At 41.2% G+C, this 16,964-nt stretch overlaps 1 protein-coding gene across 2 annotated transcripts in view; it reads right to left on the bottom strand.

Annotated features, from left to right (window-relative positions):
- The window catches only part of TACC2 (transforming acidic coiled-coil containing protein 2), a 150,477-nt gene that overhangs the window by 111,319 nt on the left and 22,194 nt on the right, over nt 1-16,964 (bottom strand). For both annotated transcript variants that reach the window (XM_075423865.1, XM_075423867.1), the window contains exon 5: nt 10,111-10,265. In XM_075423865.1, coding sequence (XP_075279980.1) covers nt 10,111-10,265 — 155 coding nt within the window. The remainder of the gene's footprint in view (nt 1-10,110; nt 10,266-16,964) is intronic.

The raw sequence follows: 16,964 nt of genomic DNA, 5'->3' as shown, positions 1-16,964 counted from the left end.
TTGTCCAATGCTCGGAGGTCAGTGTGACGGCAGCGCGTTCCTGTTCCACAGCTGCACGGAGAGACTTCATTCATGAGGAGCCCATCACTGGAGCTTTGTCACAGCTTAGCAGTAACCAGGCTACACTTCAGAAACTCAAAGTGCGCTACAAACTGGAGTTAAAAAAGATGCTTAAAATACCTTCTGCAATGCCAAGCATAGGCTGGATTTTAAGTAATCTCCAGCAATCTGAGAAGTCTCTCTCCTCTGCCGAAGTTTTACACACAAAATACTTGACTGACAAGTGAGTCAGTGACTAGCTCTCAGGTCCCTGAAGTTCAGGTCTGTGTTTATACAAACTCTGCCGCTCCACCAACTGCCGAAGCAGCATTGATGCCCCACGCTCTTGGGCTGTGCTGTGGTACAAAAAATGCACTTCCAGGTGGGCTTAAAACCCCTCCTTGTACTGAGGACTGCCCAAGGCAACAATTTCGTTATGAACGGGCTGCAAACAGAATGCGAGCCTGTCTTAGACCTTAAAAACCTTCTTCAGAGTCATTACAATGGAACATGAACTAGCCTTTAAAGAGCTATCAAAATTTCCCTATATTTAGGGTATGTCTCAAATCTAAGGTAAAATATATGTACCATACAATTATAGTTTAACCAAGTTTCAGCAATGCTTGGCATCGGTGTGTATATTTAATTTATGACAGTAATAGATTTTATTTAAACTATTAAAAATTCTTTTGCCCCAAAGTTTTTCTGTTCCTAGCACGCTGAAAACACCTATCTGTATAAAACTTACTGACTCTGGGAACACCACAGGTGGCAATGCAACATCTGGTATTTGCTGGATCACTGACAACATTGTGCATGATGGGACGTGAACAAAGAACAAGGAGATGCCAGGAGGCTTTCCCTAAGGAAGGAATAGACTTTATCATTTGACATTGATTTTGCACTGGGAGACTCTTAATTAGAAGAGGAGGGGCAGAAACCACAACACTGAATTAGGGAGGGGATGGAAAAGTAGAGTCAATTGCCATTCCAGCTTTTTGTTCCTGTTGCAGGTTTATCTGCTGATGGATAAAATTGCTCATTAGCAGTTGTGTGCCCAGGGTTCTTCAAGTTGGAAGCATGCTCCTGTCAGAGATATGATGTCCAGGGGAAGAACAAACGTGGGTGTGGGTTGAGGGGGTGAAGCCCTCTCACCTCTGTGAAACTGGGTGTTGGAAAAAGTAGAAAACACCAACTACAATTACAGCCTCTCCTTATCACTTATCTTTAAGAATCTCTGATTCTTTACTCGTTAATCCCATTTGTCAACTGAGTTAGGAAAAGCATGGTAATAAATCTGGGATTGAAACATAGGTAATGATCATCATACAGACCATACATTGCTATATGTTTGCATTTTACAGATTTTGGCTGACTGAAATTTATCTGAGATGAGGCCGTGAAAAGCCAGAGTTGAAGACTCCATAGTCGGAAGGCTATTAAGTGGGTATTCTTTATTATGGCACCGGGCACACGGGGGATCTCTCCTCCAAACCTGTGCCCCGAAGAGACACCGTTACTAGGTATTTATGCTATGTTAATATACATATTAATTACATTTCCAAGAAATGCTTATCATAGTACTGGTTTTTCCAATAACTCATTAGTATGTGTTAATGTCCTTCAATCATTGGGGGTCTTGAGATCATCTTGCAGCCTGCTTATCTCTGTAGCTTGCATACCTGTTCTCCCAAAGCCTAAAGGGATTATTTGGGAGTCTCTTATCTTACAACCATCCCAATTATTCACAAAGAACCAAGACTTGTTTTGGTTGTGCAATGCTTCTGACCACCTAAAGTGATATCCCCCACGTTACATTTGTTGCACTCACAGGTATCAATGATCTTTACAGATATGACTTCTTTGTTACATTAGACTGCTATCTGCAGCTGTTTAATATGAAACCGTTCCAAAGATGTCTGAAGTGGTTAAGTTTTCTTGAATACAATCGCTAAACCCATGAACTATCTACTGCCATGCTGATAGCAACTTTGTGAAGAGTCATAGTAGTAAACCTGTGACTTCGCAGGTTCAAGGGCAGATGACAATCCTATGAACTAAACTATTCAGCATTATGAATCAACTTAAACAATTCTTCTGGTGTTCGATAATGCTGAAAACTTGTTCATTTTACTCAGGAGTAGATGAAGGAATTGGGACAACTTTGTAATTAATGTATGCTGAACAGAATTTAAATGACAGTGCTAGTACATGCTGTGACAGCAACTTAAACTGTCGCTTTTAGAACGAAGTAGTACACATTCATCATCTGTGCTACTTCAGCTTGCTTCAGTGTTTTATTCAGGACATAACAGAAAATTGAAAGGTTCGAGTTTCCAATCAAAATAAGATATGTCCAGACTGACCTGTCTGGGTATCTCCATTTATGTTTCTGCTTCTGATGTAGGTAGCAAGGAAAACTATATAGGGAACATACCCTATATTTTCCTTTTCATTTTTTGTAATTTTGCTTTTGTGTCTGCAAGACGCTGCTGCGGTTAGACAAACATCTGTTGGGAATGACAAGCACAGTTGATCCTGCTTCAGGGCGGAAGGATGGACTAGAGGACCTCTTAAGGTCACACCTAGTCCCATTATCTTCCACTCTTTTTAAAGGGAAAAACACTACAGGGAAATGACACCACATGCTGAAGATAATTCCCCTGAGTAAAACCTAATCGACATGAAAATGTATTAGCAATCAATAACTACTTGCAGGGAGCATGTATTTTCAGACAACCCATTCAATATGATCAACATAAAGTTATGACCCTAAAAGTTGGGGGTTTTTAAATACAGGAAAATAAAATATGTTCTCTTTTGTGGTTACCCGATCTCTTTTGTTTGCAATATGAACTAGCTTGATATTACTAAGGGAAAACTTCATACTGTAGGGTAAAGTTTGAAAGAAAACATGCAAATGACAAAGCATGAAAGAACATTAGAGTTCATCCTAGCTCATGGAGACCTTAGGGCAGAAAGAGTCATTTTCCTAGCAATAATTGCTGCACATAATTGATGATACGTTAAAAAAAAAAAAAAAGAAAATGCATTCATGCAAAGACCTAAGTGCATATGTAACTTGAAATATGCATGTGTCCCACGACACTCAAGAGTTACCAAAGGGAACTTATCCCTTGCCTTAGAAGTTAAACTCACAATTAAGGATTTGCAAGTTCAAAGACTTAACATACTGACCATACGAATGATGCCCTGCCAGTTACAACATCACATAACCATGAGTTAAATCTTTATATGTCTAAAGTGTTTGGTTTGCATAAATAATTAGCGATAAATTGCTTGTTTGGAAGCATATTGCAAATATACCGATGAATTTTTAATACCTGTAGTTAACCTCTCCCACCTTCAGAATATACTGTGGCAAGTCTGAATTATCCTGGAACAACTTAAGAGTACTGCCCAGTTACTGAGATGTTTATTAGGACAGCACTGCCCGGTTTGTGCTTAGGGTGTGAAGCTATAAAGGATGTTAAGAAATCGGTGACTTATGGTGCATCCACCATAAATACCTCTGGCTTAAGAGCCATATCCAATCTACCAGCCATTAACACTTCACTTCACAACTTCCATTACTCTGTTTTTGCCATCCACAGCAAAGGCAAGGGGACAGAAGATAAAACCAGGAGCAGCCAGACAAAAGCTCTCTGGCATTTGCCATCTGAGGAGGGGGTGGAGGGTAGAGGTGCCCAAAGACATTAAGCCTACTTGATAAACAACAGGAGATGATGATCCAATAACAGAAGAACATAGATAATTTAAAATTTCCTTTTCTTATTCCTTTGCTTTCCTTCTAAAACGTGCAGTTTTCATTGAAAGGATAGGCGGCCTTTCCAACCCAGCCACACTTGTGAGGGAAAAACACCAAATGCTGAGGCCTACGAAACCCCGAGGTCACATACGGTTGCTATCCCTGCTGACGTAACTCAGAGCCTGAGTGATTCTATTCCCAGGAGTAGAAGAGCCTGAAATCTGAGGATGAATCTAGCAAGCACTGAAGGGGACAAATGCGCAGCCGGCTCTGTGACCACGGCACACGTCTAGCTGCTTCTCAAATGTTTCTGTTCTGTTTTCCCTGATGCATGAGAGATCAGTGTCTTCATTTTGAGTTTATACATTTGGACACACTGTACTGGAGGACTTAACTTAAAGAATCCTGCATTTTAATCTGTCCCTAAGAGATACTGAAAGTTAATTAGGAACATGGAAATAATTTCCACGTTCCCCTTAAAAAAAAAGTCAGAGTTTTAGAGGCAGAGCAAGTCACTATTTGAACTTTTCAGTGTAAACAAACACATGAGAAATCCATCATCACTAAAGGGCTGCTAACAGCAGCCAGCTTTCCCCACCCTCAATGGGTATCTAAGCTTTCAGGAAAAAGTGAAGCAGGAATAATGATCTATACGATCCTCCTGGGAACTGTCCTCCCCTCCTCCCCCCACCCCCAATCACTTCTCACCTCCTTGTTCCATACACAGAATAAAACGCAGGGCCTGCAATATTCTAAGCATGACCAAACTAAATTATTTTAACATCAAAAAAGTAAGTTGTACTACTGCCACAGCAAGCTAACGTGGCCAGATCTCCAGTCCCACAACCGGCTCCTGGTCTCCATCCGAGACATCCGGAGAGTCGGCAGGAAGCACGGCACCAAGCAGATGGTCCTGCGGGATGTGCGGCTGCGGCAGCTTCTCATTCCGCAGAGCCTGGGTGGGTCCCACCGGATCCGTGCACAGCACTCCAGGCAGGAGAGCCGCCACGTTCATCCACAAACAGTGCTTGTTCCCCTGAACTACTTCTGGGTGCGCACCTTTTAAATGGCTCTGTCTGCTTCTTCCTAAATCTCCTGGAAAAAATGCTTCTCTGGGGTAGGGTTGTCCAACTAAGGCTTCCCCACAGGCATGTTCCTCTGCATGTGCACCAGGAGAAAGGCATGGTTACATCTTGCGCAGATACCAGTACAAAGCCTGAGGCTTGCTAACTGTTCTAGTTTTTCAGCATTTTTATTTCAGACAGAAAGTTTACAGATTAATTGCTGATGTTGTTAATTTTCAGCATGCAGGACTAGCGAGAAACAGGTAAAAAAACTAGACTGAAACAGAGAGTTTTAAAATAAATCACAGATGTTTTGAATTCTAAAACATAAGAGTTTAAAAGTGACTGAAACAATTTCTGAGAATTTGTGGGGGATGGAAGAAAGCCACCCAGAAGACTGGAAAAAAGTGACTGTGGTAATTTTCCACACAGAGATACTCCAGCCGAAGATGGCAGGTCATACGCTCTTAAGACTGTAAGAGTTCACTTCAGGGTGGAAAAGATGTGTTCAAAGCAGCATACAGGAGCGAGTTAAAAATAAACAGCCCAGAATCTGAAACTTCAAAGATTTTCCGTTTATTGTCTTTGTTTCTATTTTGGCAGGATATAACTTAGTAGCCACCCAAAACAGGCGTGTGCCAGCGTTTCAGGAGTAAGCCTGAATAAAAAGTAGTTGCCTGAGCTCCTGCCCATCTAATACACTTCCTGAAAGAAGAATGTGATGAATCCCTTCAAGCTGACTCATCCGTGTAACATTCATCTCACAAGAGTCATAATCTGGCATGCTGAATTGTAAAGCTGTTTTAGCCAGCTAGAATATAAGTCCAAGTGTTCTCGTACTCACATTTTGAAAAGGAACCTCTAAAGAAGTGCAGCTATGCCATTTTTCAGCAATGCATTTTAAAAAATGCAAACTGGCCACAGAAGAGTATAAAACGCTGATGCTAATATTAAAAAAAAAAAAAAAGGCAAGACTGCACTTGCTGCAGCCAAACCAGAACTATTGAAAACCCAAGATAAGAGACCCCAACCCAGTCTCCATTACTGCTGCTGGCCCATCCCAGCATCCATTTGGACAGCTGAGTGTGCTGGGTGGGTGACAGCGTAGCCTTGTGTTAATTAGCTGCACTCAGTCTGTTGCTGCAAACCACATCAGCGGGTAACTACTTGCTCTTTCAGTTAACCAGTGCTCCAAAGGCCACATGCAAGATTGCTGGCACCAATGTAAACCATCACACATTGCACCTCAGCTCCAGTGTTTGTTATTTTCCCATTCACACTTAATACTCCTATACCCGCTTATAGCTGGAGCCTGAACTGATGCCTCCACTAAAATCCAGACCCACAGAGAGAAAATCATCTGGTCCTTGTTGGACGACTTCTGGCTTCAGTACAGACTCTATTAACCAGTTTTCTCCACCATCAGTACAGTAGGAAGAAGAGAGACACTTCCTACTTTGAGATGAAACAAGAAATATTTTGAAAAGCTGCTGTTCTGAGTGCTACAGGGTGCTAAAGCATTGTTACTGTAACAGCAGATTTTGAAAGAGAATAGCATGGATACAATAATTTGAGGGTTAAATTCTGCTACACCGAAGTCACCAAACAAATGAAAGAAAGAACTTGCTTATAAGTTTTGCAACACGTTTAGTAGATTTCTGTGTTCTCAAGGGAGACTCCACTAGTAAGACAGGCAATCCCTTGTTGCGCTAAAAGCCCTGGTGAGGTCTTCAGCCAAGACCTTGTATCTGTGATTCCCACAGAGGCCACTTTCCATGTCAGGACTGCCCAACCTTGCCCACAGGATGAAGATACAAATGTCCACCTACAGGAAGACATGAGAGCAGCAAGAAATTCTGCAAGTCTCAGGTCAAACCATCAGGTGGTGAGGCTCTGGGAAGTTCACCATCTGCTTCCAGCACCAACAGTGATACAGATCTGTCTGTGGGCTGTATTAAATGGTTTCCCATATCTGAGCGCCTAGAGAAACTTGAAGCTGACGCTTTCTTCTTCACACCACCAACCCCCCCCCCCTAAATTTTCATCCCTCTTCTTTCCTAGCTGTGCCCGCACACGCAGTTCATCTAGAATGGTTTTCACCAGACATTTGGGTGGAAGCAACAAAATCCTGCTGCATGGATGAAAACAGCTTCATTCCTGGCTGCTTGATATGATTTTGCCACCTACTATTTTTATTTTGAAGACAGAAGTAGAGGAAGATATTGCTGACCAGGGTAAAACAAACTGCCCTCCCCCAAAGTCCCCTTCTCGATTTTAAATATTTTGAACCTTAAAAATGAACCAAACATCACAGAAGGGATGGAGAGCTATTTCCTCATGGCTTTTAGGTGGGGCCCTGCTGATTTACGGTACCCGAGTTCCTTACATTTCCACAAATGAACAGAACAAGAATGTCAGAAAGTTTAAGCCACTGCGTACTTCTTGCTGCTTTCTGGCAAAATCTAAGAATCTCTTACTCTTTAACGTACTACACCGTGCATATTCTATACCCCTTTTGCAGGTGCAGAAAATTAGATTCAGAGAGATTAGTTGCTTTGTTCAGGTTCACCCCTGGGAGTTGTTGTTAGGTCAGGGAGTTGAAAGCACTTTTTCCATTTTGAGTGTTTCACAGTGATACTGTCCCTACCAGTTTCCTGGTAGCTAGATAGAAGGGTTTTTTGTGGCAGCCACTGGAGAAAGCTGTGTATATATCTGCCTTGAAATGTGGACACTAAATTAATCGTACAGAGATGTTTTCTGTGAAACAAGAAGAAAATATACAATTTAAGCCCTCGGAGGTGAGTTCTGCTGCTGCTGCTTCATTCGCAGGATAGAGGCAGTGCATAAGGCAGGTCTTTGCAGCTGGCACAAACACCGTGTCAGGTGGATGCTGGTACAAATGCGGTCAGTCAGAGGGTGTATGGGTGTTGCAGTTCTGAGTACACAGTCTCACACCTGTCATTGTGTAGTTTCACAAACAACTCTAATTTGCAGCAATGTTAGTCATGATAGACCTACTATAAAATTCAACTGTTAGTAACACTCCTAATTTTCTCTCTAAAGTTTCCCCCTTCCCATACTGATACAAGAATACTGATAAGAACAGCAGAAAATGACTATTTTACTGTCACAAATCAGAAGGCATCACATTTTAAGTTGCTTACGAGAAATTCATCTTTTCTTCAGCTATGACAGCATAGTTACTCACCATTACACATACATACGATACAGTGATTATGCACAATACTGTCGAGAGAAACTATAAGCTAAAGGATACATGCAGTATTTGTTAACTGAAATAACAAATGAACAAAATAATGCATCTAAAATTCTCACCCTGCCCAAGTTTACATCATGACTCCAAATTCATTTTTTTCTGACTAGTGTGAATGGCATCTACAGCTTTCCTCATTTGACATGAAAATGGAGAAACGCTCGCAAAGACATGAGGAACTCATCCAAGGAAGAGCTATTTCATGTATAGACCTGCTGCTAGACAGTAAAGTGATGCCACATTAGAAAAGAAATAGTCATACATCTCTAGAAAGAAGTGCAACCTTTCATCCCTTTAAACTTCAAGCCTAAACACCTTTATCACTGTAAATTGACTTCGCAGTCTTAGTCTTGCTCAGATTTTATTAATTTCAGTAGATAATTAAGATGTGCAAGTGGCAGTCAGAAGAAACAGAACTAACAGTAAATATCTTCCTGTGTGTGTACTGAAGTACAACAACCTACTGAATTGTAAGAGCTCCATAGCACAGCCAAACTACCCCTTCCAGAAAGTAAACTGCTTTTTCTTGGGAAGTTTTTTTAGATTATGTCATGTCTCTAAGTTTCCCTGAAATATGTAATACCTGCATCTAGACTTAAACTGCCAGAAACTGTTGCATGATATCAATACTTATAGAATGGAATGGAATGGAATGGAATGGAATGGAATGGAATAGAATAGAATAGAATAGAATAGAATAGAATATTGGAAGGGATGTACCACGATCATCTAGTCCAACTGCCAGACCACTTCAGGGCTGACCAAAAGTTAAAGCATGTTATGAAGGGCATTGTCCAAATCCCTCTTAAACACCGACAGGTTTGGGGCATCGACCACCTCTCTAGAAGGCCTGTTCCAGTGTGTGACAACCCCCTCAGTAAAGTAATGCTTCATCTTCACAATTTCTTATTAAAAAAGGGAGAAGAAGGATTTATTCCCTGGAATAGCATTAACTTCACAGCATTTGATATATTTTACTTGACTACTGTTTGTTCTTGTTTTTCGTTTCTCAGGTTTACATCTTTCAAAGTCAACGCAATCAGAAATGGTAGCCAGGGTTGGTGGAAACAGAAAAAGGCCCAAATCACACATACACTATGTGAAAAATATGCAGCAAATCTTTCTGCAGTGAATTCTCCAATCTTAAAGAAATTTCATGAAAACACTTAATAAGGTACCCACAGCCTAAAAATCCTACACATTAATCAGCAAGTTACTGCTACTCCTTCTAAGTTGTATTTTTCATTCTACCCCAGGTAACACTGATGATCTGGAAAACATTCAGCCCTGTGTTAAAATCATGCTGGTATTGGACAATTTCTTCATTGCAGCAGATGAAAACCCTAGTAGAATGGGAAATTCAAGTACTCAAGTAAAAAGTATTAATGCTTCAGACAAAATATTAATTTTGGGATATTTAATAAAATCCAGATTACGGTACCTTCTGCTATCCTTAACAGCACTGAAGAATACCCTAACTCTGAAAGTAGTCCTATTTATTTCAGCAGGTGAATTTTAAGACATTTAGAAGAGTTTAACTCTAATAAATACTAGCTGGGTTGGTACTTTTTAGTAGGACTGTTATACAGAGCTGAGCACAGCATTTTGCAATTGTTTACAATTACATCTTACTTCACAATCATATATGACTACAAAAGACTCGTCAGTGTTTCTCCGTCTCAGAGGACAGTTTATTAGTATGAACAAAAAGCACAGGAAGTTTCAGGTCAAGGGTTACTACAACAGCTGGAGTCTTGTTTATAGCTACGCAGTGAGGCAAGAGGGTCGGTTTGGTAAACAGTAAGTAGTGTCATTTTGTCAGGTTATTTTGAAGACTGAATCATCATCAGGATGATAGATTCTGAAAATCAGTTACACAAGAACAGAAACTTCACGAACAGCCCACAAGTATCAACAGCAGCAGAGTTTTAGTTCTATTCATGGGAAGAAACTTCATTTCTTACCTTGTAGGTCCTGGAATTGATGAGGATATGCTCTCCGCAGGAAGATCTGAGATGTGCTGACCTCCAGATTTTTCTGTGCTGTTTTCCTGAGGGTTCCTTTTTAAACCGTGCCCATTAGGAGGAGGCTGGCCTAACTCTGAATCTTGTGGAGCACTCTAGAATAAAAAAAACCCAACAATTTAAATAGCTACTGCTGTTTTGGAGTACAGGAAATTTTGGAGAATACATAAGCTTTAGGAGATTTGTTCTGCTCACTGATGGACAACTTCTGTTGTAGACTTCACTACTTTTTGATGGAACTTGCAGGTTCCAAAACCAAGCCTTTTTTTTTCTTAATGACAGAAAAACAGAAGGAAGTGGTTGAGCCAAAAATAAATACTAGGAAAAGAACAGGGAGCGAAGAATGTAACAATTGTTCTGAAGCAGCCAGGGCCTTTACTGACCCAAGGAGGGTATCATCTTCTCTTTTTCCAAGCCTGGCAAATCTTCTTTGCTAAGCAAGTTAAAAATGAGGAAGGACGGAAACAGGCTATAAACTTTGACACTCCTAGTATTAGCAGTATCTTTGGAGTCAAATCAGAGATAAAACCAACGTAAGTCAAGACCCAGCACTTCAATTCAAGTCCAGATTTTTTCCTTCCCACATCAGCAAAGCTCAGAATGCCTCTGAACCGGAGCGCTTAATTCTCTACCACGCTGCCTTTCCGTAACAGCAGCTACAGAAAACACTGCAGTTTCTGTAGTAAATAGCTACAGAAATGCTATTACACAAACACAGTAATGCTGCATCACCTCTTCTCAAAGGTAAATATTTACCCAGGATCTTCATCCATGGAGACATGCCTTTACACAAGTGGGGGTTTTTGTTTTGGTTTGTTTTGCCTCTACTACAAACTATTGGTTTTGCTCCCAGAGGAAGGGAGTCCTGTGCAAGCGCCAGGCTGTGGCCTGTGGTATGCCTGCAAATCCCTGGGTTCTACAACACCTCTATGGCACTGCTTACAACAGGTAGTGGCACCTTCCTGCTGAATTTTTTTTGGCAGAAGTATCTTTACCAGGCAAACAAGAGCTGGTAAGAGCTGCTTTGAACAGTAGCTAAGGATGTTCTTCAAGTACAACAAAAGAACTGGGGAGAAACACTTCAGTGTAAAGCAAAAATGACAGCTGAATGACGAAGCTCCATTTTAAATTCTCTGGCACATCAGGCAATAGTGAAAGAGACGGAGAAGTGCTTCATCAGATCGCTCTCAACATACAGTCACTGTTCTTTTAATTCTTAACAGTAATTGTAAAAAGCCTAAGACACACTTAACGTAAAGACACACACGCGTAGGTACTGATGACAGCAGAACCACTTCAGAATAATGTCGTAGATGAAAAGCACAGCACACAATTCCAACTAATCTCTTGGGGGTTTTTACTGACAATTTTTAGGTTTATTTTGTTCTAGAAGTAACCAACAAATTGCAGAAGGCTATTGTTTACCAAATTACACTTTTCTGTGTGAACATGGTGTACTCTTACACCACCAAAGGCTTCTTGTGATCAGAGCCAGGAACGAGAGACACCCAGTGGGCAAGAAAAACCCATGGAATGAGCAATTGTAAAGGTCAGGGCGTACTGAAGATATAAAAAGACTTCCTTTGGACTTAAGGCAAATTTGATTAACTCTCATATCCTCTGCCTGTCCCTAGAGGAACCCCTTCACTACAGCTTTGTTTGCAGAAGTCTCCTTTATCACACCGCTTTCCGCTGGGATAGACCAAGGGCTCTTGGTTTCATGATTATTAAGCACTTACCCAGCATGTGCTGACATCTGGCATTTGGAATATTTATCTAAGTATATGTGTTGGCCCCAAAATCACAGTATATGGCAAAAAAGCACTAGAACATCAAGATTTAGACAAGGAAATTTGTTTCTTCAAGCCAGAAAAAAATAAAAAAATAGAGCTTAGTTAGCTTACAGGGCTCTGTTTTGCTCTTGTGCAGCCTTGCTTTTGTTTCAATGAGACAATTTGCATGGAGAATTTATTTTAGCATGCATACATGTGTGCAGAGAGAAAGAACTATGAAAAAAATGTGTTATTAAATTAATATCAGGAAAAAAACCCAACCAACCGAAACAGTGACTTCTGAGGCTGACCATGCTGGAGCACATCCATGGCCCAACTGCCACTCCAACACCACGACCATCCCCGCTCGCTAGAGCCTCCCCTGCTTGCCAGTTGGAGTGGGTGGCATTTGTCCCTTGGCAGAGGAGGAGCTCCTTCGCCCAGATGACAGACCCAAGCCAGGCAGAGCCAGCCTGCAGAGCGTGCACTGGCCCTGACCCACCAGGGAAGCCGGGCATGAGCGGTGCCACGCTCTCGCTTAGCCAATGTATCCTGTCTTACTGCGAGAGCTACTGGTGGGTCAGTCTGGGAGGTGGGCCACAAACGAATGCCTCACAGTAGCAGTCAAACAAAGTACAATTTTCAAGCCACTTGCAGACAAAAATGACCTCCTTTCCTTTCCCAGGAGGGCAGGGAGGGTGGGGAGAACCACAGGAAGAACCCCAAGAAATTAGGCCAATTTAAAAATTTGTCCAGATGCCTCCAGCAGTTGGCAAGAACAGTGAGAACTAATTCTTTATTTTCCCTCCTTTTTGCTACCACCGTCTCAAATTTTCTTCAGCTGATTTGCTAGGCAGGAGGAACACCTTACAGCTCTCTTCAGAAGGTGAAGAGCTGCGTGTTTTGTCTCCTTCTTCTAAAGCCTCTGTCATCTTCCATGGCAGAAAGGAACATAGCAAATAATTAAGTCATCGACCTACTGCACTCTTAGTACCCACACATCGCTTCTAACTAATCCCTCTTTCACAAGATCAGCCACTTAAATCAAAGGCCTCCTTTAGGTTACAATCCTCTGTTCTACCAGCCTGCAGCCATCCCACTCTTGGAGCCACAGCATCAGGGGAGTGTTTCTTGCACACAAATCTCTGAAGTAAAATTCCTTTCAGAGAACCAGTATCCTCTGGCTCGACATCCAGAGCCACGAATCCCCTGAGCCACATGATAACCGATGGTTAATCAGCAACGTGGGTTCAGTTTTGGCATTAGAAAGAAACACTACTCATCATCCTGTCATATAATCAATCCAATAATGCATTGCTACCAAAGCACTAACAAATACAAGGAGACCCAACACTGTGGTTACATCTCGTAGGTACTTACCAGCCAGCAGTACAATTATTCCAGGATGGTTTCAAACCGTAACTGTAACATGGAGTGAGGCTAATTTGTCATTGACTCTGTGAGTCTGACACTTCACAGAACACTCCAGGGCCGGAATAATTTTGGTTGAAGTTTGCTGGATTTTACTTTTACTATTTATCTCCGTAACTCACAAGTTATCTACAGAATATAGACGTTTATGGGCCCGCTATACCTGAACACCTCATCAAAACTAGGATGTTGCCACATTAGACAGAGAGAAGGGCCCATCTCCCAGTGATTTTATCAGCTGTTACACCAAGTCTTAATATCCAAACAAAAACACCCTGGGAGGGGCAGACTGAGAAGGCAAGGAGAATGATCACAATACAAGGTTAGTTATGTGCACTCTTTTGAAGGCTACTTTAAAATTTTCCATAGATTGTTGGGGGGGGCTGGGGATTTTGTTGTTGTTGGTTGGTTGGTTTTGACTTTTTATTGTTCTGAAATAGTTTTGTTCTTTCAGAGATCCAATGTTTAAGAAGTTATAGTTCATCTCCCAGCTGTCCCTAAGCAACTGTCTTTGGCCACAGAAAAATCTGACTTGTTCTTCCAATTCTGAACATGCCCAAATTTAACATATATTAAAACAGTCTTGGCAACATAGCTGCTGCTGGAGCAGACAGGAGTCTGAATTGTTGACACCCTCTTTTCTTCTTTCTTTCCAGGCTGCCAGGTGTTTGAATGATCAAAAAGCAAAGTGGCCCTCTGACCTAGTCAGGCAAGAGCACATATGGCCAGGAAAGTATATTTTCATAACAAGCTCAAAGGAGGATTTTAATAATCTAAAATAAATCTTAATGTAGATATATAAATGTAAAAGGAACTACTAATATTCCAAGACATACAAAAGCTCTATATATTGGTCTTCTACATTTAATGCATTAAACCATCACAAAAGAACATGCTCTGTGAATCTATGCCAGCCAGCAGAAAACATAATTCAATTTCTCTATCAAGTTTTTCAAATTTAAGCTAGTTATGCAAATCAAGTGCTGAACCACCTTTGCAGAGCATGTTTTTTTTTATTTTTAATTAATGTCTGTGAAAACAATTAGAAAGACTATGTTTTGCTCAAAAATATAATCAGAAAGCTTCTGTTAAATAAATTACTTTTGAGGTTTCAACACATACAGCCTCTGAAGTGATTTACTACAGAAGCTTGCAGCTAAATTTGCTCTATATTTGTTTCAAAATGTAGCATACTCCTTTTTGAAAAGGATTCTGAGATTATAAAAAATTACTTAATTGAAAGACTCCAATAAATAATTATACTAAAAAACAGAATAGAGGTTCTCAGCAGTTTTTTCTCTAAGTCTAGGATAATTTAAAAAAACCAACAACAAACAAACCAAGTTTGTCACAGAGTATACAAACAGCAGAAGGAAAACTAAACAGCCTACAATTTTTTCCTTTAAGCCAGCATACTATTTAAATGAATAAAACTGATTCTCCTGAAATATGCAATATAATTTGCATTAAACCTTTCCACAAGCATTGGACTCTGCAGAAACACAAAGTGAATCTACAGGATCACTTTATTTTCCTGATGACTTTGAACAGGAGCTTGAAAGTCAAGAAGGAAAAAAAAAAAAAGAACGAGAACTCCATTAACACCGTAGCCAAAAGGATTATGTGCGCTGTTGTACTCTGGCTAAAGTTATCATACCAGAGAGAAATTCCTTTAATGCTACATGGGAGCTTGTTCTCAGCTCAGCTCCCAAAACACCACCGCTCCCCTCCCGGCTCAGAGCCATGGCAACGGCATTAGGCACTGCCGCAGCCTTGGGTTACGGCTGTTTGAGGAGCCTCGTGTTTCCCAACAAGCCACCAGGCTCCTGATCACAAAACCCTGCATGGGCACTCAAACCCCTCCAAATAAGTGAACCTCCTTTCACTCCCCTTTCTCCTTTCTCTCAATAGAAGTTGTTTCCTTTTACATCAGCCCTCCGCAACATTCCTCCATTAAACACACATCCTTTTATAGCAGTTGCTGGAACATGCCATAGCTCTGACTAGCTGAAAGTAATCTTCACAGAGTTACATGAAGTTTCCATTCCCACTAACTCCCTCTGGTTACTGGGGAGGTGGCTGGAAAGAGCCTTTACAATTCTCAATCAATAAACCAGAACTTACACTTTATTTTTCTCCATGTCTTCCATTAAAAGTTGGGGGTTTTTTTAATAGTTTTTTTTTAAAGTCTGGCTGCTGGAAGCACTGGCTGTTCGCTCCCAGCCACTACCCCCTTGGTGGGAGGGGGGTCTGGCCGTGGTGGCGCAGGTGAATGCCACGACACAGAGCGTCTGCGGCCCCTGGGCTCCAGTTCCATGCTGGCCGGGTGGGAGGATGGACACATGGACTCCGTTAGGTCAGTGGGCCACGCACCTCCTTGGCCAAGCACCTCGCACACACGTGGCTGAGCAGGCGTCGAGCAGAGCAGCGTGCACTCAGAGCTCTTTGGGAAGGTCTCCCTGCAATTACCGCGGCGATGGCTCACTTCACTGCAGGACGGGCTGCAGAGAAGGAGTGAAAAGTTGTTCATCCATGGCCTTGATCAACAGGCTGCTCCTCGCTAGTTTTCTTGTACTTCAGCATTAAATCCATTCCTTCCAAACAGAACTGAGATGCCAGAAATGGCTTTCTGCGATTCTTAAAACAATCAATCAAGTGAACGTAACAGTTCCTGAATGAGTCTGCCTAATGTCCTGATACCTACTAGAAATCCGTACCAATGAAATATGAACAACCCAGTCTATGTCAGCAAAGTGGACAGAAGAAAAGTTTTCAAGGTTACTTTTGTCTAAAACCAGAATTGTACAGGTCACATGGTTGGGAAATCATATTTTTAAAACATCTATTGCGATTTTTTAAGACAGAGCAGGTTTAGGCACCACATTTCTGCTCTTCTGGCTTTTTTCTCTTTTTTTTTTTCCTGTTCTGCAGGTACAGTAACTGAGTAGCAAATTAGATTTTTCTATTTTTGTATCTTTGGAGAACCACTGTTTCTCCACAATTTGGATAAACGGTACCAAAATAGATAAAAATTAGAAAACGAGTGGATATTGCTTTAACAACCAGAACTTTTCAATCAAATCAGCAAACACTGGTCCGCAAAACTACTGATCACAGGACAGTAACAAATTGGTAGCTGACATACTGGGCCCAGCTTGAACTCCATGTGACAGCTAAGATCTGAAGAATCACACTAAAACTTGTTTTTATCACATGGCAAGGGAGCTAAATTCTGATTTTAATAAACCACCTATGTAGCAGCCTGCATCATTCAGCACCTGCCCCGTGTTGAGAGTGGCTGGAGTACCACAGTTTAGAGACGAGATGACTGCCATGACCACTTCTTGGCCAAACATCACGACTGCTTAATTGGTTGATTGTAATTATGACATAATCAGATGCGAAAAGCAGACTCTTTCCTTAAGGGAGATTCCATATACAATTTTGCAATCACAGTAGATTTTATTAATCAGTAATCGTGTAATTTGCTATTGCTTCTGGCTTAGTTTATTTGTCTCTTGCAGGAGTAGAATTTTAAGTTCATGCCTTTTCTAATTAAAATCCTCAAAGGCACAGGAATGCAAAAATTGG

This window comes from Opisthocomus hoazin, chromosome 6 (genome assembly GCF_030867145.1).
Source record: "Opisthocomus hoazin isolate bOpiHoa1 chromosome 6, bOpiHoa1.hap1, whole genome shotgun sequence".
Classification (NCBI taxonomy): domain Eukaryota; kingdom Metazoa; phylum Chordata; class Aves; order Opisthocomiformes; family Opisthocomidae; genus Opisthocomus; species Opisthocomus hoazin.
Note: the sequence above shows the minus strand (reverse complement) of the source record. Positions and strands in the feature narration are given on the sequence as shown.